The 26,847-nt window shown below is 19.7% G+C and overlaps 5 protein-coding genes, 1 non-coding gene and 3 pseudogenes across 6 annotated transcripts, besides 3 other annotated features; 4 read left to right on the forward strand and 5 right to left on the reverse strand.

Annotated features, from left to right (window-relative positions):
• The first annotated feature begins 223 nt into the window (after nt 1-223).
• PF3D7_0402500 lies at nt 224-1,331 on the forward strand (annotated as a pseudogene).
• Nucleotides 224-1,331: a sequence feature (rifin, pseudogene).
• A 2,294-nt stretch (nt 1,332-3,625) lies between these two features.
• PF3D7_0402600 (stevor) lies at nt 3,626-4,661 on the reverse strand (the record flags this gene model as incomplete). The annotated part of the gene is made up of 2 exons (XM_001351303.1): nt 3,626-4,483; nt 4,614-4,661. 2 exons carry the CDS (start codon nt 4,659-4,661, stop codon nt 3,626-3,628), a joined length of 906 nt encoding a protein of 301 aa, XP_001351339.1.
• Nucleotides 4,662-6,857: 2,196 nt separating this feature from the next.
• On the reverse strand, nt 6,858-8,071 carry PF3D7_0402700 (annotated as a pseudogene).
• Nucleotides 6,858-8,071: a sequence feature (rifin, pseudogene).
• A 3,520-nt stretch (nt 8,072-11,591) lies between these two features.
• Nucleotides 11,592-16,332, forward strand: PF3D7_0402800 (annotated as a pseudogene).
• Nucleotides 11,592-16,332: a sequence feature (erythrocyte membrane protein 1 (PfEMP1), pseudogene).
• Nucleotides 16,333-16,852: 520 nt separating this feature from the next.
• On the reverse strand, nt 16,853-17,261 carry PF3D7_0402900 (probable protein, unknown function; the record flags this gene model as incomplete). Its single annotated transcript, XM_001351305.1, has 2 exons — nt 16,853-17,058; nt 17,168-17,261. 2 exons carry the CDS (start codon nt 17,259-17,261, stop codon nt 16,853-16,855), a joined length of 300 nt encoding a protein of 99 aa, XP_001351341.1.
• A 1,914-nt stretch (nt 17,262-19,175) lies between these two features.
• Nucleotides 19,176-19,249, forward strand: PF3D7_0403000. Its single transcript has one exon. It is a non-coding gene; the product is annotated as a tRNA-Asn (tRNA).
• Nucleotides 19,250-19,718: 469 nt separating this feature from the next.
• On the reverse strand, nt 19,719-21,599 carry PF3D7_0403100 (regulator of chromosome condensation, putative; the record flags this gene model as incomplete). Its single annotated transcript, XM_001351306.1, has 1 exon — nt 19,719-21,599. One exon carries the CDS (start codon nt 21,597-21,599, stop codon nt 19,719-19,721), a length of 1,881 nt encoding a protein of 626 aa, XP_001351342.1.
• Nucleotides 21,600-22,864: 1,265 nt separating this feature from the next.
• Nucleotides 22,865-24,547, forward strand: PF3D7_0403200 (pre-mRNA splicing factor, putative; the record flags this gene model as incomplete). The annotated part of the gene is made up of 1 exon (XM_001351307.1): nt 22,865-24,547. One exon carries the CDS (start codon nt 22,865-22,867, stop codon nt 24,545-24,547), a length of 1,683 nt encoding a protein of 560 aa, XP_001351343.1.
• Nucleotides 24,548-24,776: 229 nt separating this feature from the next.
• Nucleotides 24,777-25,898, reverse strand: PF3D7_0403300 (conserved Plasmodium protein, unknown function; the record flags this gene model as incomplete). The annotated part of the gene is made up of 5 exons (XM_001351308.1): nt 24,777-24,845; nt 25,038-25,121; nt 25,296-25,361; nt 25,549-25,619; nt 25,730-25,898. 5 exons carry the CDS (start codon nt 25,896-25,898, stop codon nt 24,777-24,779), a joined length of 459 nt encoding a protein of 152 aa, XP_001351344.1.
• Between the last annotated feature and the right edge of the window lie 949 nt (nt 25,899-26,847).

Below are 26,847 nucleotides of genomic sequence, written 5' to 3' on the forward strand. Positions count from 1 at the left end.
TTTTTTTTTTTTTTTTTTTTTTTTTGAAATAATACAAATGATGCGCTATTATATAAAAAAAATTATATTTTAATAATGTAACGTTAATTATGGTGTATTTTAAAAGTGTAATCATCTTTTAGATTAAGTATATTTAATTTATTTATAAAAAAAAAGTCATTATTATATCTTAATTATTTAGTTACAAATTTAATCATAAAATAATATAAGTATCACAATAAAAATGAAACTCCACTACTTTAATATATTATTATTTTCTCTTCCATTAAATATATTGTTATTATCATCATCACAGGTATGTATCTACAAATAATTATTATTACAATATATATATATATATATATATATATACATACCCTATACATAATTATAATATACATTATATATATATATATAATATCATTTTGTACTAGGTATATGTCCATAGGAACCATTACAGTATTACACTTTATACATCAAAAACACCAAAACCAATAAAATCAAATAGATCATTATGCGAATGCGATCTATATAAGCCTAATTATAACAACGACCCGGAAATGAAAAATCTAATGGAAAATTTCAGTAAACAGGCGCAACAAAGATTTAACGAGTACGACGAACATATGAATGAAAAACTTCAAAAATGTAAAGAACAATGTGAAAAGGATATACAAAATATTATATTAAAAGACAAAATTGAAAAGGAATTAACAGAAAAGTTGTCAGCATTACAAACGGATATATCTATCAATAATATACCTACATGAATTTGCGAAAAATCTGTAGCAGATAAAATGGAAAAAAATTGTTTGAAATGTGGTGGGATAATAGGTACAGCCGTACCTGAATTGGCACTTTTAGGAGGTGTTTCTACACATATGTTAACAACTGCAGCCACTTATGCTGCTATTGAAGCTGGTATGAGAGAAGTCGTCTCTCATATTAAAGAATTCCTTACTAATTTTAATGAATATTTGGTTGATTTGACACCAATTGTTAATGAATCAAATTACAATTGTGGTACTGCTCTTTTTGAGGCTGCTAATAAAGCGGTTAGTACATCGTGTCTTACAACAAAACCTGGAATTATATCTCCTTTGTGCAGTGCTATAAAAACTACTGGTAAAAATACGTTTAATCATTATGCACAATATGGTAGTGCAGCATATAATGAAAAGTTGAACGCAGAAATGGTGGGAGTTACTAGTTTTAATAATGCCATGATGGCTTCAATTATTGCAATAGTAGTTATAGTTTTAGTTATGGTAATTATTTATTTGATATTACGTTATCGTAGAAAAAAGAAAATGAAGAAAAAAGTACAATACTTAAAACTACTAAATCAATAAATATATGCTTTCGTTATATTAAATTCAATTTAATGTTATGAGAATTTTATAATTATAATACAAGGATATTATCATAATTAAATTTTTATAACATTATATATTTTTCCCTATAATTTTATTTTGTTTATTCTTATGTGATTATTAAATTATTAAATTTATATTTATTTATTTATTTTTTAGTGAAAAGAGAGTAATATATATATATATTTTATATCAAGAACCTACATGAATATATATTTATTTATTATACAATATTTAAGAATATCTCGCAACATATATTTTTTAAATTATTTATATAAAATGATATATAATGAAATATATTATATTATTAATCTTATACCCATATATTATTTAAAATTTAATTATATTAAATAATATGAATAAATATAAATAGATATAATTTTAATTATTAAGATATATCTTTATCGTTTTTACGATTTTATTTTAATAATATATATGTAATACATATTTATTTTTATTTTACATTTCGAAGTCATGTGTAATATAAGATTTAATACTAATTATTTTTTATCTTATGTTTTTTAATTTTTCTTTATTTTAATAAAACAAAAAAGAAGTGTTATATTATTACAGGACATATATTAAAAAAAAATATAATGTATATATATTTTTTAATATAATAACCACAAAACTTTTCTGAACACCATACATCTATATATCAACACATTATAATATAACAATAATGAATTAAACTAAACTTAAAATAACCATTATTATAAAATAGTAACGATATAATGTATAATAATTATAATTGTATTAGAATAACAATATTTGTGTGATATGGTTTTTATTTGAATATACTAATACATATAATTAATATGACAGAAAATTTAAAACAATATATAAATATTAATAACTTGAAAAATATTAAAAATAAATATATATATATATAATTTATTTTTTCTATTTATATATGATAATAAAAAATTATTATTAATATTACATAATAGTAAAAATCACTGTACGTTTATTTTTAAAATGTACATCATTAAAAAAACTCCCATTATAATGTAATAATATTATTAATTTCTTATGTATTGTACAAATAATATATTATATTTGGTATTATATAAATACAATTGATATATTTAATATTTTACAACATAAAAAAAAAAAAAAATAAATGTATTATAATTATATTATTTATGTTTATAAAAAGCAATATAAAATACATTATATCAATATATGGTATCTTTGAAAAATGGTATAAATTGTATTCTTGTAATAATAGTATATTTCTAATTTATTCAAAAATTATGTTTCATAATCAGCTAATATATAACTCATTTAAATATCCTATTATATATTTATATATATTATTATTTATAAATTATTATAAAATAATTTTAATTAACATAAAATAATAGATACAATAGAGAGCACTGTCAATCATTGAATACCGCTTAGAAACAAAAATGAAATAAACTAAAACGAAAAAATATAAATAATAAAATAGATTTAATGATTAATGTTGCATATTATTACATAAAACAAATCTTGTTATTAGTTCCACAATTATAAATATATTAGAATATATGTTAAAATAATGAGGGATATTATGATATATATGTGATTTACACTCTTAACAATCATATGTACCACTTTTCTGCACATTTATATGTGTATTTGCAGGAAAGTATATTATTATTTATTAACTATTTATAATATATATATATATATATATATATATATATATATAATATTTGTTAAAATATACTTAAATGATAATTAATCATAATGCTTATATATGTATATGAGATAATTATTTTAAGAAAAATTAACAAAAAAAAAAAGAATACAAAATAAAAAATATATATATATATTTTTTTTTTTTTACCATACTTTTATATATAAAATATATTTATATTCACAAGGTAAATAATATTTTGTTTATTATGAAAAAGTTGTATACGTTTTTAATTAATTTGTGATAATAAAACAAATTCTAAAGATAATTTTATATTATGTAATACTTAAAAAAAAAAAATTATATTCATTTTTGAAAAAATGGAACAATATACTTTATATATAATAAAATTTATTTAAATATTTTCGCTTTTATATATAAATAAATTATCATTGTAATTATAATTAATAGGTAAAACATATTAAAATATTAATAGTATTAATATGTATATTCAATGCAAATAGCTAAAAAAAAAAAAGTTTTATCATAATTCTTAATATATTAATATAAAAAAAAAAAAAAATTATTATAAAATATAATTTATATACAATTCACAAATAATAATATCTACTTTGTAAAAAATATATTATGTAGATAAATGATTTTTGTATGCATATTTCCATGAACTTTTTCGTCTTCTATAAAACCATATGTATAACATTATAAGTGCAACAATTACTAAAATTAGAACTATAGCTACAATACCATAAGGTAAAAATGTTGAAGTAACAAGACCTGCATAAAGTTCACCTTCGACGGAGGTAATACCTGCAGTAATATAAGCGCTTTCTATTGATGTTTGAGAAAAAAAATTTATACCAAAAAGTGATTTTGTGAGTTTAGTAATAATAGTCGCACTAGAAGTAGTCTTAATTGCCTCTATAGCTGCAGTACTTGCAGCGCTAATACCATAAAGACCTGTAATTATGGACGAAAGAGCACTTGTACCTACACATGCAACACAACCAGATTTTAAATTATGTAAATAAGCATCATCTACACTATATGATGATAATAATTGATTATATTTCTTATAATTTGCACATTCACAAGATTTATCATTTTTATCATTTGATTTGTCATCTTGATTGATGTATATATTCGATTTTATCATAATATGACTTTTGTCACCAAATAATTTTTCATATATTTCCAATAAATCTTTTTCTAACGTTGACATAGGTTCTGCATCATTACCACCTGTAACTTTTGTTTGATTCTTTTCTACTACTTCTTTTAATTGTTCATATGGATCATGATTTTTTTGATATTTTTTTATTGCCTCCTTATTCAATTTGTCAATTATTTCTTTGAGTTCTGGGTCATTGTAATAATGTGGATTGTTTGGCCTTTCTATTTCTGCTAAGTATCTTGATTTTGTTGATATACTTTGTGTGTTATTTTTTATAAGACTTATATTACCAATCTTATTTATACATTTTACCTAAAAAAGGAAATGAAAAAAAAAAAAATATATATATATATATATATATATATATATATATATATATATATATAAACACTTGATCAATATATGTTTATGCTATTGTGATACTAATATTTATTTTGCATACACGTTGTGATAATAAAAATGCATTAAATAAAAAGGCAAATAATAACATTTTAAAGAGGTATATATTTTTATTTTTAATAGAAAAATGTAATATTTTATATTCAAATTTTTAGTAATATAATTTATATCGAAATGATGTATCTTATTTTATTTAATGTTATTTTATATTATTTATTTTAAAAACGTTCAACATAAATTTTCATTTTTTTAATCTCATTATTACAATCATGTTTTCATCCAAAAAAGTACATTTATTTTTATACGATGTTTCATATCATATTGAAAAAAATATATAATAAGGTAAAAAAACACAATTTAATATTTTATAATGGTTTTTCTTTTTTTTCTTTTTTTAAATATTTTGTAAAATAATTCTATTACATATATATAAGAAATATGATAAATTATTTTTCAAATATATTTTAATATATGTTTATATATATATATATATATATATATATATATATATATATAATAGTAATAAGGAACAGCATATTCTTACTAAAAAAAATCTATATAAATGTGTAGAATAGTACTTGTTATAGGTGTAGGCCACATATATAACATAACAGATAACAATATTTTCATCAAAAAAATATCCTAACATATATAATAATATAATTACTAATGCGAAATTAATGACAAAATTTCTTGTAAATAATAATATGTAAAATTAAGTAAAAACTATTATAATAAATAAAAAAAAAATAAAAAAAATTCCTATACATTTTATTATATTTATTTCAAGTTTATTTTGTTTGTATTACTAAAATGTATTCTATGTTATAATATACTCTCTCATGTATCTATTTTGTTATTCAATTGAACATATATATATTTATTTATTTATTTATAATTAATAGAATATTTAAAGAAAATAAATATTATATAATTACAATAAATAATTTGTATAAAAAAAAATATTTTATTATTAATATGTTAAATACAATTGAAACGATATTATAAAGATAGTATATATTAACATAGCAGAGTTTACATTGAGTTGCGTAATCATATATAATACAAATGTATTCTATTTATATTTTTTATGTTGTAAAGCATTCATTATATATATATATATATATATATATATATATATATATATATATATATATATGTATCTAATTCAAATTAAATATAATATTTGTAAAATTTATAATATTTTTCTAACCTTAATACATGATAAAAATACTTTTGATAAATACATTCTTTAAAATATTTATGTCCCTAGTAATTCATAATATTTTATAACTTAAAATATAATGTAATAAAGAATTAATATATATATATATATATATATATATATATAGAAAAGTAAACTGTATAATATTTTCTGTTATTAATTTATATCATTAGTATTTAAAAAAAGTTTTATATTTTCGATAATTATAAGTATTATAACGAGATAAAGGAAATATTATATATATATTGATACTACAATAAAATTGAAATTAATATATATATATATATAAATATATATATTTTTTTATTATTTTATCTTATTTTTTTTTGAATCCTTATATACACACATTATATAATATTATATATTTATCGATATAACAAAATTTATATTTAAAATATTTTTTTCTAGTTAGTAACTAATAATAATTATAAACAAATATATATATTATATTTGTGTTAGTATTCTTATTATAATAATTAATTATAATATTTTTCGTTTCGATTAAAATCAAAAATAAAATATAACAATTATTAATAAATATAATATATCAAATTATACATGATATTAAAATGGAACATGTTAGTAGATATATTCTACAAACAAATTAGATAAGAATTATAAGGATTAATATGAAAAATTAAAATTGTATGTGTTCATTGTGATTTATATTATATAAATACGATTCCCATTTTAATAATAAATCAATATAAGTGTATACGATTATAATAAATTTATTCCATTATATATTCAATTATATAACATTTTGTAAGAAGAAATTAATAAATATATATTATACTGTTCTTACAAATCATATATATATGAGATGTATTTTAAAAAATATATTAAAAATTATATTTTTAAACAAATGAAAGAAAATTTTGTTAAAAAAAAAAAAGAGAGAAAAATCTAAATAGATAAATAAATAACAATATAATAAAAATATATATATATATAATATAATAATCATAAAAATATTTATTAATTATATAATTCTTCCTATATTATACTCAAAAAAAATCAATTCATTAAATTACTTATCAACATAAACCTAGCCAAACATAATTATTCTTTTAGTAATTTCATGTATTGTACTTTTTTCTTCATTTTCTTTTTTCGTCGATAACGTAAAATCAAATAAATAATTACCATAACTAAAACTATAACTACTATTGCAATAATAGAGGCTGTCATGGCAGTATTGAAAGTAGGAATTTCTGCCATTTTGGCTTCCAATGTTGTTTTGTAAGCATCAGCACCAGCTTCTGCGAAACCATTAAACGCAGATGTATTATTGTAGTGTATTATGTTATTACATAATTGAGACTCTCCTCCAGTACGTTCAATTGCACAGGATTCCCTAACTAGTTCCTTAGCACTTTGATGTAGAGCTGTACCACAATTATAACTTGATTTATCAACAATTGACGTCAAATCAACCAAATATTCATTAAAATTAGTAAGGAATTCTTTAATATGAGAGACGACTTCTCTCATACCAGCTTCAATAGCAGCAGAAGTAGCTGCAGTTCCCAACAGATGTGTAGAAACCCCCCATAAAAGTGACAATTCAGGTACCGCCGTACCTAATATCCCCCCCACATTTCAAACAATTTTTTTCCACTTTATCTGCTAATGATTTTTCGCAAATGCATGTTGGTATATCATTCATAGATATATCAGTTTGTAATGCTGACAACTTTTCTGTTAATTCTTTTTCTATTTTATCTTTTAATATAATTTTTTGCATATCTTTATCACATTGTTCTTTACATGTTTGTCGTTTTTCTTGCATCCTTTCGTCATATTCGCGAAATCGTTGGGAAGTTCGTTCATCAAATTGTTGCATCACTTCTTTCATTTCTTGGTTATAATCATAAATGGGAATGTATCGGTCATACAATTCACATTCGCATAATGATCTGTGCGGTTTTATTGATTTTGTATTTGATGTATGCTGTGTAGTGAAGTATGCTTTTTTTTTTATTATGCACCTATAAAAATATTAATGTATATAGTATTATATATCATAATTAGTTGTGATTTATCATAATATATTTATTGTAGCTATATATAATGAATGTTTATTTAAATATTATATGAATATATACATATAATGATTGAACATAAAGTATGTTAACATATATAATATATATATATATATAATTAATATGTATAAATTATTATAATAATCATTATTAAATTCATACATGTGATAATATTAATAATATGTTCAACAGAAGGGAATATAATGATAACTTAAAATTATAGAATTTCATTTTCATTAAGATACTTATAATAGTTTATTAGTAAAATGATGAGTTAATACTTAACATGTAATAATCTATTTTGTTTTACAAATAAATAAAATATTCTTAATCTAAAATATAATTATAATTTTTGTGATAAAAAAAAAAAACAAAATTATCTTTCCATTATACTAATGTGATTTTGTATTGGTATTGTAATTCCCCTTACATATTTGAACAAAAAAAAAATAATAATAAAATAAAATGAAAGATGAAAAAAAATAAATAAACATAAAATTAAAAAAAAAATAATATAATATAATAAATTGCATTTTTAATTTTTTTTTTTAATAATTTATTTAATTTCCAATATTATTTAATTTTATAAAATTTTCATAAATTACAATTGAGTTTTTTTATATCAATTTTTAAAACACATACTAATATAGTAACAAACAAATTATTTTCTTTCAAATTATATACAAATGTGTAGAACAATAGTTGTTCAAGTTGTATATCACATATATATATATATATATATATATATATATATTAGAATTTATAGTTACCTATATATATATATATATATATATTACCTAACATACAACTTTTTATTATTGCACTTATATAATAATTAACAATATAAAAAAATTGTACATAATATATAATATTAAAGTTAAAATACTACAAAATTTTTAACACAAATGTAATAAAAAAAATAATAATAATATATTAATTAATTTAAGTGTTTTTCTAATAATGTTTATTTTATATTATAACTTTCTCTCTAAAGTATCTAATATATTATATAATTTAATTAATATATATAAATATATATTGTTTTTTCAAAAATCAAAAATTAATAACCTATAATATTATACATAAAAAAAAAAAATAATAATAATAATCAAACAATAATAATAACAATAAGTATTTATATTTTCCTATTTATTGTAGTAAAAACAACTACAAAGTAAATACAATAGAATAATAAATTAGTTTAAATTATGGTAATTAATGTAAATACTAATTTGTTTCATATGTTATATAATACCTTATTTTTATAGTTATTATATAACATATATATGTACACATAATATCAGATTTATTATTTTTTAATTAATATATATCTATAATCATAATATTTTATTTATTAAATTTTATTTAAAATATATATATAAAATCTCAATATTATGTTTATTAAGCCTTATTCAATATATATGGAGAACCTTCATATCAGATTTTTTAATGTTTAATTAATATATATATATATAGGAAGCAATATTCTTTTATTATATAAAATCTCATGTAATATAATAATTAAAAATAGAAAAATATATTTTATTTTATTGCTTTAAAATAAAAAGAAATAAAATATAAAAAAATATTTATATACATATATATATATAATCCAATAATGATAATTTCAAGTATTATCATAGTTTATAAAATAAAGGGGGAAATAACATATATATATATATATATATATATATTTGTTGTTTGAATATTGTTTTAATTATAATGTTATTAGAATTTGTCAAATAATAATAAACAATTTATTATATTATATAAAAAATATAATATATATTTCTATGTATGTATTTATAATGTACTAATAAACTAAATAAATACATTTACATATTTTGTATAAAACAAATATAATAATATAACATATAATTCTATTGCATATAATATATAATATATCATATGCCATATATTATGGTTGGGATATGATATATTATGTTTATAGGGGTTTCTATATTGATAAGTACATATATGTCCTTTTCTTGTAATAATCTATGTATATATATTCATATATATATTCTTATGTTGAATTGGTTATGGTTATTGTCAATGGTGATGGTTGTGCTTATTTTCATATTGGTATGCTCATGCACTTTTATTTTTTTATTTTTCGAGGTGACTACGGAAGGAGTTCTAGGAATATATAAAGAACACGAACATATGTATATATTTATTTATTTGACTATTAATAATATATGATTAATAAGAATAATGATTTTTCCAAACATACGTGAAAAGACAATAATAACATAATAATAGTTATTTAATTATTATTATTATTATTATTATCGTATATTTTTTTGTTGTTATTATCGTCCTCTCTGTTTTGTTCTATTTCTTTGTTGTTGTTATTATTATCCTCTATATTTGGTTCTTTTTATTTGTTGTTATTATCATCTTCTCTATTTTCCTTTTTGTTTGTGCTTTTTTTCTTTTTCTTTTTTGCTATCAATAAATAACTACTATAAAGTAAAATTATTATTTGAGATTAAATAAATACATAATACATGCATATTTAATATATAGATCTATATATATATAATAATTATATAGGTATTATAAATTTTTTTGTACATGTATTATTTAAGGTTATATTATATGCATTCTTACATTAATATATTTAATATATATATTTTTTAATATATATACCACTCTCATTAGTAGTATGTATGTAGTGAGATATATTTTGTTCTTTCTACATACATATATTCATATGTATAACTGTATTATATTATAAGAAACATTTTGATAATTTTAATAATATAAATGTTTAATATAACAACATTTTATTATAAAGAATATATACACATTTGAATATATATATATATCTACTCGTATTTATAAAAACATAATATATTTATTTATTTTATTTTTTAATATTATAATACGTAAAATACATAAAATATATAAAAAAAACAAAACAATAACAAAACAAATAAATATAACAAAAAAAAAATTATTATATTATCTACAACATGTACTACATATATTCTTTTGGGATAGATACGTCATATAAATATATTCCTTTTTAGATACATACTTTTATATATTCATAACATATAAATTTTTTATGATATGTATATTATATGTATTTTTGTTTTCACAATGTGTATTTTAATATTTATCATATGTATTCTTTTAAAAAATATGTGCTATATTGATTATACTTTGTATTTTATTATTTTTTTTTTTCTGAGCATTAAAAAAAAAAATAATAATAAAATGTTAATAGTAGTATTAGTACTATAAATAAAAAAACTACTAATAGTAATACTACTATTAATAATAATAATGTTTTCTTAGTATATTATATTTTACTGAATAATATTACATACTATTGATATTATAATTAATATATATGTTTTTATTCTTATAAATACAGAAAGATATACATATATATATATATATATATATATATATATATATATATATTTAACAAACTCACAACATACTAAAAATAAAATAACGTATAAATACAAATATATGTCTATATATGAATATCACAAAATGGCAACAGCAAACAAGAAAAATCGTTATAACAACAAACACAAGTATTTAATTTATTTCAAATGCTGTAGATAAATGGGGAGATAAAAATGTAAGTAGATAAATACATATGTATATTAGTATATTTGGAGATCATGAATTCATAATTATTATATTCTATTTTATTTAAATAACGCCACAAACAATATACATATATATACATATATATATATATATATATATATATATATAATGTTAATTTAACGAACGTATAACAAATATTGTAACGTCACATGTAACGAAAATAAAACTCATTCCGTCAGAAGAGAAAACTGTAAATGAAATTGCAGAAGCAATACAAAAAGGTGTTGCCAAGAGTATAATACCACCTTCAATTTTGACGGCTAATGCATCTAGAGGTGAATACAGAAAAGGGGTTAATAAAACTGATTTCAATAACTTATGCAGTATAATGGACAGACATTCCAATGATAGGCGTGAAGATGGTAGTGGAAATGATAAATATGGAGGTCCATGTACAGGAAAAGGCACAGGTGAAAATGACCAAAGATTTATTATAGGAGGCACATGGGAAACGAAGGAGGATGAAGTAAATGAAGATCACAAAGATGTACTATTACCTCCACGACGTCGTCATATGTGTACATCAAACTTGGAGAATTTAAATGTAGATAGTTCCGGACTAAGTAGCTCTAAGGTTAATGATTCTTTTTTGGGCGATGTATTGTTGGCAGCAAAATATGAAGGAGGATACATAAAAAATAATCTTAGTGATAAGGGCGATGATACTGCAATTTGTACTGCTATGAAATATAGTTTTGCTGATATAGGAGATATTATACGCGGAAAAGATCTGTGGGATCAAAACAGAGATGTAAAACAATTACAAGAAAATTTGAAAACCATATTTTGGTAAGATTAAAGGAATACTTGGTGCCATGTATACAGGTGATGACCTACCATATACAAAACTAAGGGAACACTGGTGGGAAAAGAACCGCGGCAAAGTTTGGGAAGCTATGCAATGTGGGTATAAACATGGTAGAGATCCAACGGATAGTGAAAAAGATCTAGCAATTTGTGATCGTAAAGATAATGATTATCCTGTTGGAAATGATCGCAAGGAAGGTACAGAATATCAGTTTTTTCGTTGGTTTTCAGAATGGAGTGAAGATTTTTGCCAAAAACAAAAAAAACAGTTGGAAGAGTTGGAGGAGTTGGAAAAGGGGTGTCCGACAGATATGTGCACTAGTGAGAATGAAAAGAAACAACAAATGCACACAAGCATGTGAAAAATACAGAACATTTATTAATCAGTGGAAACCACAATATCAACAACAAAGCAAAAAATTCACTAGTGTTAAAGATAATTATACAGATGATAGCGAAGTATCCGGCACAACACATGCCTATCAATATATGGAAAAAAAAATTAGGAAATATTAAATGTACTAGTAGTAGCATTGATTGCAATTGTATGAAAGACGAATCGATACAATCGCCACCGTTACCTGAATCATTGGACGAACAACCTTATACTGTTAAAGGTAAGTGTGAGTGCGAGGAGAAACCACAAAGACCACAGCCAGGTCCACCTCCAAGACCAGGTGGGGAATCACAACAACCACATAATGATGGTGATGGAGATAGTGGTGCGGAAGAAAAAAAAATCTGAATTTGATAAAGATAATCAGCCACCAGCAGGTGCTGAAGAAGACGGTAAGGAGACGACACCACCACCACCAGGTGATACAAGTACGGGACCTGATGACCCTTTTAAAACTGCTGATAGTGGCCAAGATACTGGTACTGATGGACAAGGTAATAATGGTCCTTCTGCTCATGGTGCTGATGTAAAACCCGAAAAACAGGATGAATTTAAACATTTAGCTACATGTCCCGATAAAAATCAATCATATTGTAATAATTATAGTATTCGTGCCCGTCCTGGATGTAAATCCAAAAGAGATAAATATGATTTACTTGAAAATTGGTATACTATAACTATCAAATCAAAAAATGATAGTTATAGCGTACAAGTATCTCAAAGAAGAAGAACTCTATGTTTTCCAAAACCAAATAGGAAGGAACTACCTTCATACACACTAGAAAATTTCAAAAAACATTTGCTTAATTGTGCTGCTACCGAAGCAAAACATTTAATGGATTATCATAAGGATGATAAAAAAATTAGCTTTAGAGGCAATCAAATACAGCTTTGCTGATTATGGAAATCTTGTTAAAGGAGATGATATGTTAAATGATGATTTGGCTGAAAAAATAAACAAGATATTTGATAGGATAAAGCCTGACAATGAACAGAAACCAAATGGTCGTAAGAAATGGTGAGAGGAAAATAAAAACCATGTTTGGAACGTTATGTTATGTCAATATAATGGAGACGATAAGAAAGAACATTGTAATGAATACGAAGAAATTGATAAAACACCACAATTTTTGAGATGGTTAGAAGAATGGGCACGAAAATATTGTACTGAAAAATCAACTAGAGCGCGGGAGATAAATGAAACGTGTGAAGATGATATTATTAATAAAATACATACTTATTCTATTGATAATATTCCTGATGAGCCATGCAAAACGGCGTTAACTAAATACAGAAATTGGTACAATAATAACTATCTTCATTGGGAAAATTTAAAAAAAAAATACGAGAGTAATAAAAAAAATGAAAAAGAACAAACAACTAATGGTGCACATCTTTCTCCGTCTACTACTACTTCATTTTATAAGGACGATGATGCCGAAGCATATGTGAAAAGGAAATGTAAAGAATGTACATGTAACTATAAAGATTTACAAGAAGAATATAAAAGAATTACAGAGGGAAACAATGAAGTATCTACATTAATTCATAGGGCTCGAATTGATAGTTTTGATCTTAAGAAAAGACTATTTTACAATATTTTAACTCTTGGTGGATTAGGTCCAAATATTACAAAATAGGCTATTGATGCTGTTCCAAATATAATTTATAAAGGATCTCATTATGGATTTCAAGCTGCAACAAATGTTATTAGTGGACTAAATCGTACCATTAGTTCATTTACGCGTGATCAGGGACAGTCACGTGATTCCAATTCACCAGACCAGACGACACAACGTGATGATGGTGATGAACCACCACTACCCGATGGCCCACCAGGAAAAGTGCCCGCAACAGACCAAATAACGAACGCATTGTTAGGATCTGCAATACCATTGGGTGTCGGTATAGCTTTCGCATCATTAGCATACTTACTACTGAAGGTAATTAACACACATATATATATATATATATATATATACCTTGTGTGTGTTTATATATGCATGATTTGTATGTGCTCTATATATATTTAATATATATATTTATATAGAAAAAGAAAAAAGTAATATAGAAACATAGTTTGAAAAAAAAAAAAAAAAAAAGAATATAAAAATTTTAATAAAATAAAAAATGATAAATTTTATCAAAAAAAATAAAAAGAAAAAAATTTATCAGAACACAATAAAAAAAAAAAAAATTTTATTAGAAAAAAAAAAACATTAATAAATATACATGTATATATATATTGCACCTATATATATACCTATGTATGTAATACACAAACCTACATGCCAACATACATGCATACCTACATATATACCATTAAATATATCTTCATATTTATATATAGGTAAAACCAAAAATTACTTCTACCCGTACCAATCTTTTTCGTGTCATTGATATACCACAAAACGATTATGGCATACCTCATAAAACATCTATCAATAGGTATGTACCATATTCCAGTAACCTATATAAAGAAAAAACATATATTTACATCGAAGGAGAGGAAACAGATGATTACAGTTATGTTCGTGTTATATCTTCCTCTGATATTACTTCTTCATCAGAAGGTGAGTATGAAGAAATGGATATAAATGATATATATCCCTATAAATCACCAACATATAAAACATTGATCGAAGTGGTCCTAAAACCTAGTATCAAAAATGAAGAGGCACACAATACAGAAGACGCACAGGATATTCTTATAGAAAATATGGAGGACACTAATGATACACCCACCAATAAACTTACAGATGAAGAATGGAATAAACTAAGAAACGATTTCATATCGCAATATTTAAAAGATTTACCAAATGGAATGGATTATCAATTACCTAATGAATATACGGTTGATGATAATATTTATATGGATATAGAACCTAATATTTTACATGATAGTATGGATGAAAAACCTTTTATTACTCAAATCCAAGATAGAGATTTACATAATGGTAAACAAATCACTTACGACATAAATTGGAATATACAAAAAAGAAACGAAAAATTACTAGTAATACTACAGATGATTCGAAATATCTTTCAAATAATGATATATATTCTGGAATAGATTTAATCAATGATACCTTAAGTCGTGTCAACCACAATAAAATTGATATATATGATGAGTTACTAAAACGAAAGGAAAATGAATTATATGGAACAACACATCAAAAAAAATACAACAACCAACACATATAGTGTCGCCAAACAAACATATACTGATCCTATTATAAACCAAATAAATTTATATCATAAATGGCTTGATAGACATAGATATATTTTAGAAAAATTTAGTAATAAAAACGAATGGTTAAATAAATTAAATGAAGAATGCAAAAATAATAACAATATTATTAATAATATTTTGAACTTGACGACTAATATTCCTATAGACGTTATTATGGATCATCCAAGTACCCCAAATAATGATATGACATTTATTGATATGTACTCAAAAAATAATAATGTATTAGATGAAATTGAAAATAATATTGAGAAAAGATATGAAAATAATATATATGATAATTTTTCAGATGATCCTACAAAAACAAAAAAAAAAAAAACCAATAATATTATACGACTCTCAATTAACCCTAATTTAAAAGATACACATAATATTTCTGTGTCAAATATTTGGAATATATAATATTTTATTCACGATTTATTTTATATTATTTTTTTTTTTTTTTTTTTTTTATTCTTGTAATCTTCAGTATTAATATATTTTTTCATTATTATATATATTCCACATTTTCAATAATATTTTATGAGGATATACGAATAACAATATGGTTTTAATTATAAAAATATATGAATTATAATTTATTGTAACTATTCTTTTTGGTTTTATGAGATACACTGAATATCATGATATATAATATTTATTTTTTTTAATAATAATATATATATATATATATAATAATTTATAATAAATCATTCACATTTAAAACTTTTAACTTGTAGTGTTCTTTTTGTAATAAATTAATGTGTATAATATATATATATATAACATACCAATATTATATATAATTTTTTTACACATATAATTAGTATCACAAAAAATTGTTTACATCATATAATTAAAATAAAATTGTTACATATATATATATATATATATATATATATATTTATATTTATTTATTTATTTACATATATAGAACATGAAATTACGAATTATAGTTTAAAATTGTTGCAATTGGTTTAATTAACAATAAATCTAAGGATGCTTTTAATATATAATTAAATATATTATATTTATTTATATTTTTTTCATCGTTATCTTCATTTTCAACATTAACCATTAGACTTTCAATTAATTTTTTTTGTGAAATGTCATCCAAATCTTCATATTTTTCTTCTGAATGGTTTACTCCTAAAATTGGGGTATAAAAAAATAAAATATATACATATTGTATATATATATATATATATATATATGTAATTATAATAATATATAGCAACTATACTTTTTCATTTAGTACCGTTGAAAGATTTCTCTTCAAGGTCTTTGCTCCCTATTATTTCAATTATGTTGAAAAATGAAAGAATGACGAAAAAAAAAAATAGGATTTTCATATTTCACAAAAAAAAAAAAAAAAAAGAAGCAAAAATAAAATTATTATTGTAATAAGGACATTATTATAAATATAGATATATATATATATATATATATATTATACTTCATCCATTATTTATAAATGCACATATTTTTTCTCATAAAAACGTGAACGTTTATTTTACATATCCTCTAATACGTTATTTTAAATACAACATATGAACATAATAATATATATATATGTATATCATTAATATATATCATAGTCTTATTTTTTTTCAAAAGAAGCATTATTCATTTCGATAACTTTATAAAATAAAAACATATAACTGGTTCTATGGTTGCAACAAATAAAGAATTAACAAAAAAAATATAAAAAATAAAAAATAAATTTCTCATCTTAAAATATGATTATTTCATGTATTTATAAATATTTATTTTTTTTTAATATTGACATGATTAATATATTCTTTCAATAATAAAATATATGTTTATTTGTTTTTTTTTTTTCTTATATATCTATATATACATAATATATAATAATTCATATATATATATATATATATATATATATATATATATATATATATATATATATATAATATATATTTTTTTTATATATATACAAATAATTTTAAAGAACTATATTTGATCTAAAGAGCATGCAAAAACGAACAAGATAAATAAAAAACTATAACCATATTATTTATATACGAATTATTATTATTATATTATAAGATATATATATATTGTTATTTAAGAATAATTTTTATTTTTTTATTACGGCATAAAAAAATATATTTTTCTTTTGAACAAAAAATATAAAGAAAATTTATATATTATATCTATATATAATATTTTTTCATTGGTTTTAAAACAATAATATTATTTTATTTATATTTTATTATATATATTGACTTATTTAAAGATGTTATTCTTTAAAATAATCAAAATATATATATATATATATATATATAGATTAAATTAAATTTTTATAAAAAATTTTTTATATTTCTTTTGCAGCCCTTTTAAATTTTTTACGTTGTTATTTTATATATATTATTATAATATTATAATTATAAAATTTAATTATATTTTATATAAAATTATACTACCCAGAGCTGTACAAAATAATAATAAGTTAATTTTATACTTTTTATTGATTTATATATATATATAATATATGTATTTTTTTTTTTTTCCTTTATATTGGTATTATAAAAATATATCTTTATATTTTTTATATTTCAATATTATTTCCCTTTAATAATAATAATATAATATATAATATATAATATTATATATATATGTTGTAATCATTATATATAAAAGAATTAAAGAATTAAAATATTCACATAAATACATAAAATAACCTCTAACAGAAATATATTAAAAATGAAAAACTTGGAATATTTCTTTATTTATATAATTAGGTAAAATTATTTTAAATCTTATTTTATCATTATATATAAAAAAAAAATATATTTTTTAAAAATGTGAAAAAATTATCAATTTTTTTATTTATAAGATATATTAAAAATATTTTATATTTTTGTGATAATACAATTAAACATATCATTTATAACACAATATATATATAATATATGTTATATAATTTAATTTCTATGAATAAATTAAAAATTTATGTATTTAATTTTTTTATTATTATTAAATTAATATTAATATATGTTTATTATTTTTAAAAAGCCTTCAAAATATAATTTTTTTTTCTTTTTTTTTTCCAAGTACACTGTGAAAGTAATTTATATATATTTGTATACATATAAAATATAATTATAGTAATTTTAAAGGAGAAACAATAATTATTATACTAAAATGTATTATATATATATATATATATTATTTAATATATTAATTTTTTTTTTTTCTTAAAAAATTACAATATAAGCTTTTATTACTTCCCTAATTCTTAAGGTTCCGTAGCTCAGTTGGTTAGAGCGTGCGGCTGTTAACCGCAAGGTCGTTGGTTCGATCCCAGCCGGTACCGATCTTTTTTTTCTTACTTTACAATTTTTTTTTTACCAAAAAAAAAAAAAAAAGGGAAACAAATAAATATATATATATATATATAATAAATATATATATTAATTTTTTATTTTTACATAAAAAAATGTCAATTTTTATAAATAATTTAAAATTGTAATCATTATAAAGGTTTCATAAATATATAAAAATATATTAAAATGTTTTTGGCAAAAAATAAAATAAAATAAAATAAAAATAATAATATATTCATTTATATTATATAGTATAAAAAAAAAGATATATATATATATATATATATATATATATTTATATATTTTTATATTTATAGTTAAATAATATCATCAAGTTATTATCATTTAAATTTACTATATATATATATATATTTTTTTTTTTTTTTTTTTTTTTCTGTTGCATAGTTTTAATTATCCAAGTGTGTATCATAAAAAAAAATTATATATTTTATGCTCCCTTCATGCATATGAAATTATAATTACCGAATTGTTATATTTTGCATTAATATATTTTATATCAAAATGAGGTTGATTTTTTTTGGAGTCAGCCAAAATATTGACTGGTATATTTATGATTCCTTTATTTTTATATGGAGAAATTTGATTATTATCATTATATCCCCATCCATATACTTGATTATTTAAATTTAATAAACAGTGGGTATCACCACAAGCAAAATCATTTATTTTATTATTTGGTAATTTAACAGTTGATAACGTTTGTTGATGTTTTCCTAAATGTCGACCACATTGGAAATATTTATTATCACCAAAACAAAATAATTGTTTTCCAAATTTATCATTTGAAAAGATCATAGAGAAATTGGAACCAGCATTGATTTTATATATATCATTTATTATTTCGTTATCATTAATTTTTTTCATAATTTTTTGGGGACTACTTTGTATATGTCTATCATAAAAAGAATAATTCGTTGCATTTTTTGTTGCAGATGTATATCCAAGTTTTATTTGATCTTTCCATTTTGTTCCGGCTAAAGAATTTTTATTTGTTCGACTTTCTCCTAACCCTAATTGAATCTTACTATCATCTCCAAAACTGTATACATTATTTTTATCATCTAAACATAAGGTATGATTTAAACCACACGATATATCAACAATTCTAATCTTCTCCTTGAATTCTACTTTGTTCATATCAACATTATTGTTTATAACATCATCTGGTGAATAAATAAAATGATTATATGAATCTACAGAATTATTTAAATAATTATTATTTAAACTATTCATATTTTTTATTTCATCTTTTTTTGTGTCTACCTTTCCATTTTTCTTTCCATCCATATTAATATTATCATTATAAGAAGAAAACTCACCAAATTGGTTATCTAAATCTTCATCATTAATTATATTTAATGATATATTATTTTTTATATTCTTCACCTTTTCATTTTTATTAATTCCATATATACTTATGGAATATTCATTTTTGTTTTCTTCTTTTTCATTTTCTATCAATCTATTAAATTCATGATCTCTAATCATTGGTAAATAATCAGGAGAATAATAACCCCCATCCTGTACATAACCTTTATCTTGATTGTGTACTGAATTAAATGTACCATATGTATTTATATTATTTGCGAATTCAAAATTATAATTTAAATTTAAATTATTTTTTAAGGATGGTTCTTTTCCACATTGACCATAAAAATTATTACCTGAACAATAGACATTTCCTTTATTTGTAATAAATGCTAAATGATATTTATTTACACTCATTTTTATTATCTTTTCATTTTTAAAAAAGAAAAAGTTATATTTACTTTTATAAAAATTTTCAATTACAAATTCTTTATTTTTTAAACATTTCTTATAATTTCTTATAATCTTTAATTCTCCTTTTTTAGTCATAAGATATATATCCTTATTTGAAAATTGTATATCAATAATACATTCAGTGCTATCTATTTTTAATGGATCAATATAAATCAACTCTTTATTTTCTTCATCCTTCTTTTCATAGGAACCCCAAATATAAATTTCATCATTTTCTGTTATACAGCTAGCTATACAATTACCAAAAGATATTTTTTTTACTCTAATTTTATTTCTTTCAAAGAAAGGACATTCTCCATCTTCCTTTGTCTCTTTGATTAAACAACGTTTATCACCAAACAAGTATACTTTTTCATGCTTATTTTCACAAAAATGTATATTACTAAAATAATTAAAATAATTTTTTTGTTTACAAATAGTATAATCATTCTTTTTTTTAATACTCTTCTTACTGTTATTATTATTAATAAAATAATAGCTTCCTAAAACTAAAAAAACCTTGGACACACAGGAATATCTTATTTTGTTGTACATCATATTGTTATATGGTTCGTTTGGGGCAACTTTTAATTTTTACATAAAAATATTTACAAATGTTTAATGTATATAAAAATATTTTTCAAAAAAAAAAAAAATAAATTAAAAAATTACAAAAAATAAAAAAAATAAAAAAAATAAAAAAAAAAAAATATATATATACATATATGTATAAATATATTGAATATATTTTTTTATATGTTGTATTATACCCATAATGTCAATACATATATACATATATATATTAATATATTTATATAGTGTATATTTTTATTAATACATTTATACGCATACATATGCCTACATATATATATATATATATATATATATATAATATATATATATTATTATATTATATTTTATATATGTAAAATACTTCATTTATTTTATTATATATATATAATATATTTATTATATTTGTTACTTTTCACGAGAACTATAAATAATATTATTTTATTATTATATAATATTATAAACAAAAAAAAAATTATATTTTTCATAAATTTTTTTTTATAAAATATATTCCCATTCATTATTTATTATGACAAATAATGTTTAAATGAATTAAAAGAAAAATTATGAAAAATATAATAGTAAAATTATATATTTTATAATCATATGTTTTAATTAGAAATTATAAATATATATATATAAATATAAAAATATATTAGTATATATAAATATATATATATATATTTTAATTTGTTCTTTTTATAAACATCATAAGAAGAATATGATATATTTATATATTTATAATTTATTAATATGATGAAATCGTGAAATATATATATTAAATATTTTTTTATAATATTATATAAATATATATTTTATATATGTATTTATGTTTCTATAATATTGAGATCATTAAATATTACAAAATAGGAAATTTTATCAATATTTCTTTATCATCATTTCCTCTTTTTTTCTATTTTCTTTTCAAATTATAATAATAAAAGTGCGTTGTAATATATAAAACATAGATATAAAATACACAACATATATATATATATATATATATAATATATATATGTGTTTATTTATTTATATATAGTTAAATTTAATATGATGTAATATACAACATAAATGTAAAAATGAGACAATTCGATTGTGTTCATAATACAATATAATATTATAAGTTAATATAATTCTAAAAGAAAAAAAAAAATAATAAAAAAATAATAAATTGATATATTTTTTTTTTTTTTTCTGGCTAGCCATATAATATATAATATATATATGTATAACATTTTACGGTTCTGTTAAAAATGGAAAATATTTATAATGACATGGAAGAGTATGGCAAAATATGCCAATTGTATCAAGAGAAAAAACAAAAGAAAGAAAAGAAAAAAAATAAAGATGATGATAATGAAGAAAATATTTTAGATGAAGACATCCTTTGGATGTATGAAACAAAAGAAGAAAAAGAAATAAAGGAACAAGAAGAATATTTGCTTGGAAAAAAAATTGATATGCAAAAGCTAATGCAAGATGATGAAGAAGAAAAAGATCAAGGCGGAATATTAAATAAAAATAATAATAATAAAAATAATAATAATAATAATAAAAACAATATTGATAATTTAAATAAAATTAGAGAAGATCCATTAACATTAATTAAAAAAATTGAATTAAAAAAAAAAAAAATGATGGATGAACAAAAAAGATTATTAGACTTACAAGAATCCAGAGAAAATCAACAAAACAAATATGATATAAATAAAACAAACTCAAGACCAATAAAAAAAGTGAAAGATTGTGAAGAGGAATTAAGGAGGAAAATAAATAAACTTAAAGAAATGAATAGAGAAAGAGAGAGGAAGAAAAAAAAAAGAAATAAAGACAGAAAGAAAAAAGAAAGAAGTGAAAAAAAATATTCAAATAGCGAAATGCATGATACAAGTAATGAATCTTATACAAACAGTGATACATATGATAATACAGTAACCAGTACAAATATAGAAACCAATATGGAAAGTGAAAGGAAAAAATATCAGCATGAAAGGTTTAGTGATATAGAAAGGGAAATAAAAAGAAGACGAAAAGATGAAAAGGAAAGAGATAGGGAGAGAGAAAGAGAAAGGGAAAGAGAACGGGAAAGACGAAGGTATGTGGAGAGGGAAAAAAGGAGAATTATGGAAAGGGAAAGAAGAAGAGCTATGGAAAGACAAGAAGAAATGGAAAGAGAAAGAGAAAGAGAATGGGAAAGAGAACGAGAAAGAAAAAGAAGAAAGGAACTGGAAAGAGAGAGAAGAAAAGAAATGGAAAGGAGAAAAGAACTAGAAAGAGAAAGGAGAAAATATCTTGATAAAGAAAGAACAAAAAGATATATAAGAAGTAATAGTTCTAGTATATATAATGATCGAGAAAGAAAAAAATATGAAGATAGAAAAAGAAAAAAAAAAAATCATATAAGAAGTATAAGTCAAAGTACATATAGTTATGATAAAAGAGAAAGAAAAAAATATACAAATAGAGATAGAGATAAAAGAAGAGATACAAAAAGTTCAAGTATCAGTTATATTGAAAAAGAAAAAAAGAAAAAAAATAATAAAAAAAAAGATAGGAAAAAAAATGTATCCAGTGACAGTTCACAAAGTGATAATAAAACTGTAAAGGATAAAAAGGAAAAGAAAAAAAAAGAAAGGGAACAATTTAAACAAAAGGAAAATCATGATAATTTAAATAGTGCAAGTAATGAACATGTATCTTATGAAAGTGATACATATGAAAATAATAAAAATGATAAAGAAATAAACAGCCAAAGTGACAAAAAATTAAACAGCCAAAGTGACAAAAAATTAAACAGCCAAAGTGACAAAAAATTAAATAGCCAAAGTGATAAAGAAATAAACAGCCAAAATGATAAAGAAGTAAATAGCCAAAGTGACAAAGAAATAAACAGCCAAAGTGACAAAGGAATAAACAGCCAAAGTGATAATGATTAACAAATTGATATTATTTAGCACAAAAGGGGTTTAAAGTATACTTATTAAATGAAAAAAATAATAAAATGATAGTTTATAATTAAATGGAAAACATAAAATATATTTTCCATATACCAATTAACAAAAAAAAAAAAAAAAAAAAAGAATTATTTTTTTATAATTTGATATATATATTAGGATATCCTATTTTATTAAATTTTTATAATAAAATAAATAAATATTAAATTATTTAATCAGAAAGACTGTTAGAGTCTATAACAAAATAATCCCCTTCTTTTTTCAAATTTTTTGTTTGGAACTGTACAAAAAAAAAAAAAAAAAAAAAAAAATTTACATATATATATTATATATATATATATATATTTATATTTCATTTTTTTCATTTGTAATTAAAATAAAGAAAAACATATATTTATAACTATTTAATTTTTTATTTTTTTTTTTTAATTTGCTTTAAAATGTTTTAAAATTCATATATGAATAAATTTACTTTTTCTTGTATTTTTTCATGCTCCACTAGTGGCAATGATTTTATATTTTCTTTATTTTCCTTTATTTTTTTTTCATCTAAATCCTTTAAAAAAAAAAAAAACAATAAAAAGAAAAATAGAGATATATTTATATATTAACATATGTGTATGTATAATTATTTCAATGTATGCATTATTAATGTATATGTGTGTCTTTTAATTTGAATATATATATATAACATATGTATGTATTATTTTTATTTTTTTTCTCGTTTTACTATATTGATATTTCTTAATTTTAAATTATTGAAAAATTCATATAAATTGTTTTCTATATTTCGTAGCTGAAAAAAAGAAAATCATACATAATTACAAATAAATAAATAAAAATAATAAAAATAATAAAAGTAATAAAAAGATATTAATAGTATCAAACATAATAAATATAAATTGTAACATTTTAATAAGACCATATATTAATATCTTTAAATATTTCAATATTTTCATTTTATTTTTCCTTTTTTTTGGTACCTGTTCTTCATTTAGGTGTAAACATAATTTTTTTGAATGAGTTATAATTTCTTTCCTCAATTCATTTTTATCTATATTATAAGGTGGTAACACATAAACATAAATATATTATATATATATATATATATATATATATATATATATATATATATATATATTATATTTATTTTTTTATGGTTACCTTTAAAGTTTATTATATCATTTATTTTAACATTTAAGCGATTTTTATTTTTATGCCTCAAGTATATGATATAAGGAGAAAGGTTATTGTTGTTTTTCAAAATGAAAGTTTTAATAGGACATATTAAAAATATAAATAGAAAAAATCCTATATATTTTTTTAATTCCATAATAAATATATATTTATTTCATCATTTTACTATATACACGGTCTTATTAAAATATGTTTTCTTTCTAAATAAAAATTTTTTTTTTATTCATTATTATTATAATATATATTAAATAATATGGAGAATAAAAAAAAAAAAAAATTTATAATATATTTAAAATAAACAATGTAAATATATTATATTTTTAAATTATAAAACTCTAGCTCCTTTGTATTGTATATATTATATATATATTTTCATTTATATATATATATATATATTTTTTTTTTTTTTTTTTTTTTTTTAAAGAATAATATATTATAAATATATCAAATTATAATTAATTAAAATAACCTACTTGAAAAAATAAAAATAATTAAATAGAAAATTATATATAATATTTTATTATATATCAACATAAAATATATATTTTATATATATGTATATAATTATATATGTTATATTATTTAAATTATTGCTTACTATCAAAAATACAATATTTTAAATATTTTTATAATTCAAAAAAAATAAAAAAAAATACAGTTTTGTATGATTTCTTTCATATAATAATTCATTTTATTCTTATATATTATTTTTTATTTGATTTTTTTTCATGTCATTATTAATTCTATTTTATCGTTTTATTTTTTTATTTGTTTTGTTTTGGTTTAAAATTATATTATTTCCAATAATATCACAAGATATTTATTATATATATTTATATATTTCCTCATATGATGAACTTTATTTTAATCTATTTATTTTTTAATTATGTTTTATACAAGTCAGTGATTTTATAATATTCTTCTTATATATAATATAATATATATATATTATATGTTATATATATTTAATATATTATGTTATGGTACATATTTTATAGTTTAATATTATAATAAAAAAAAAAAAAAAAAAAAAAAAAAAACCAGATTTGTCAAACTTTTAACATTTCTTATTTTTGTAATTAAAA

The sequence above is a fragment of the Plasmodium falciparum genome (assembly GCF_000002765.6).
Source record: "Plasmodium falciparum 3D7 genome assembly, chromosome: 4".
Taxonomy (NCBI): Eukaryota; Apicomplexa; class Aconoidasida; order Haemosporida; family Plasmodiidae; genus Plasmodium; species Plasmodium falciparum.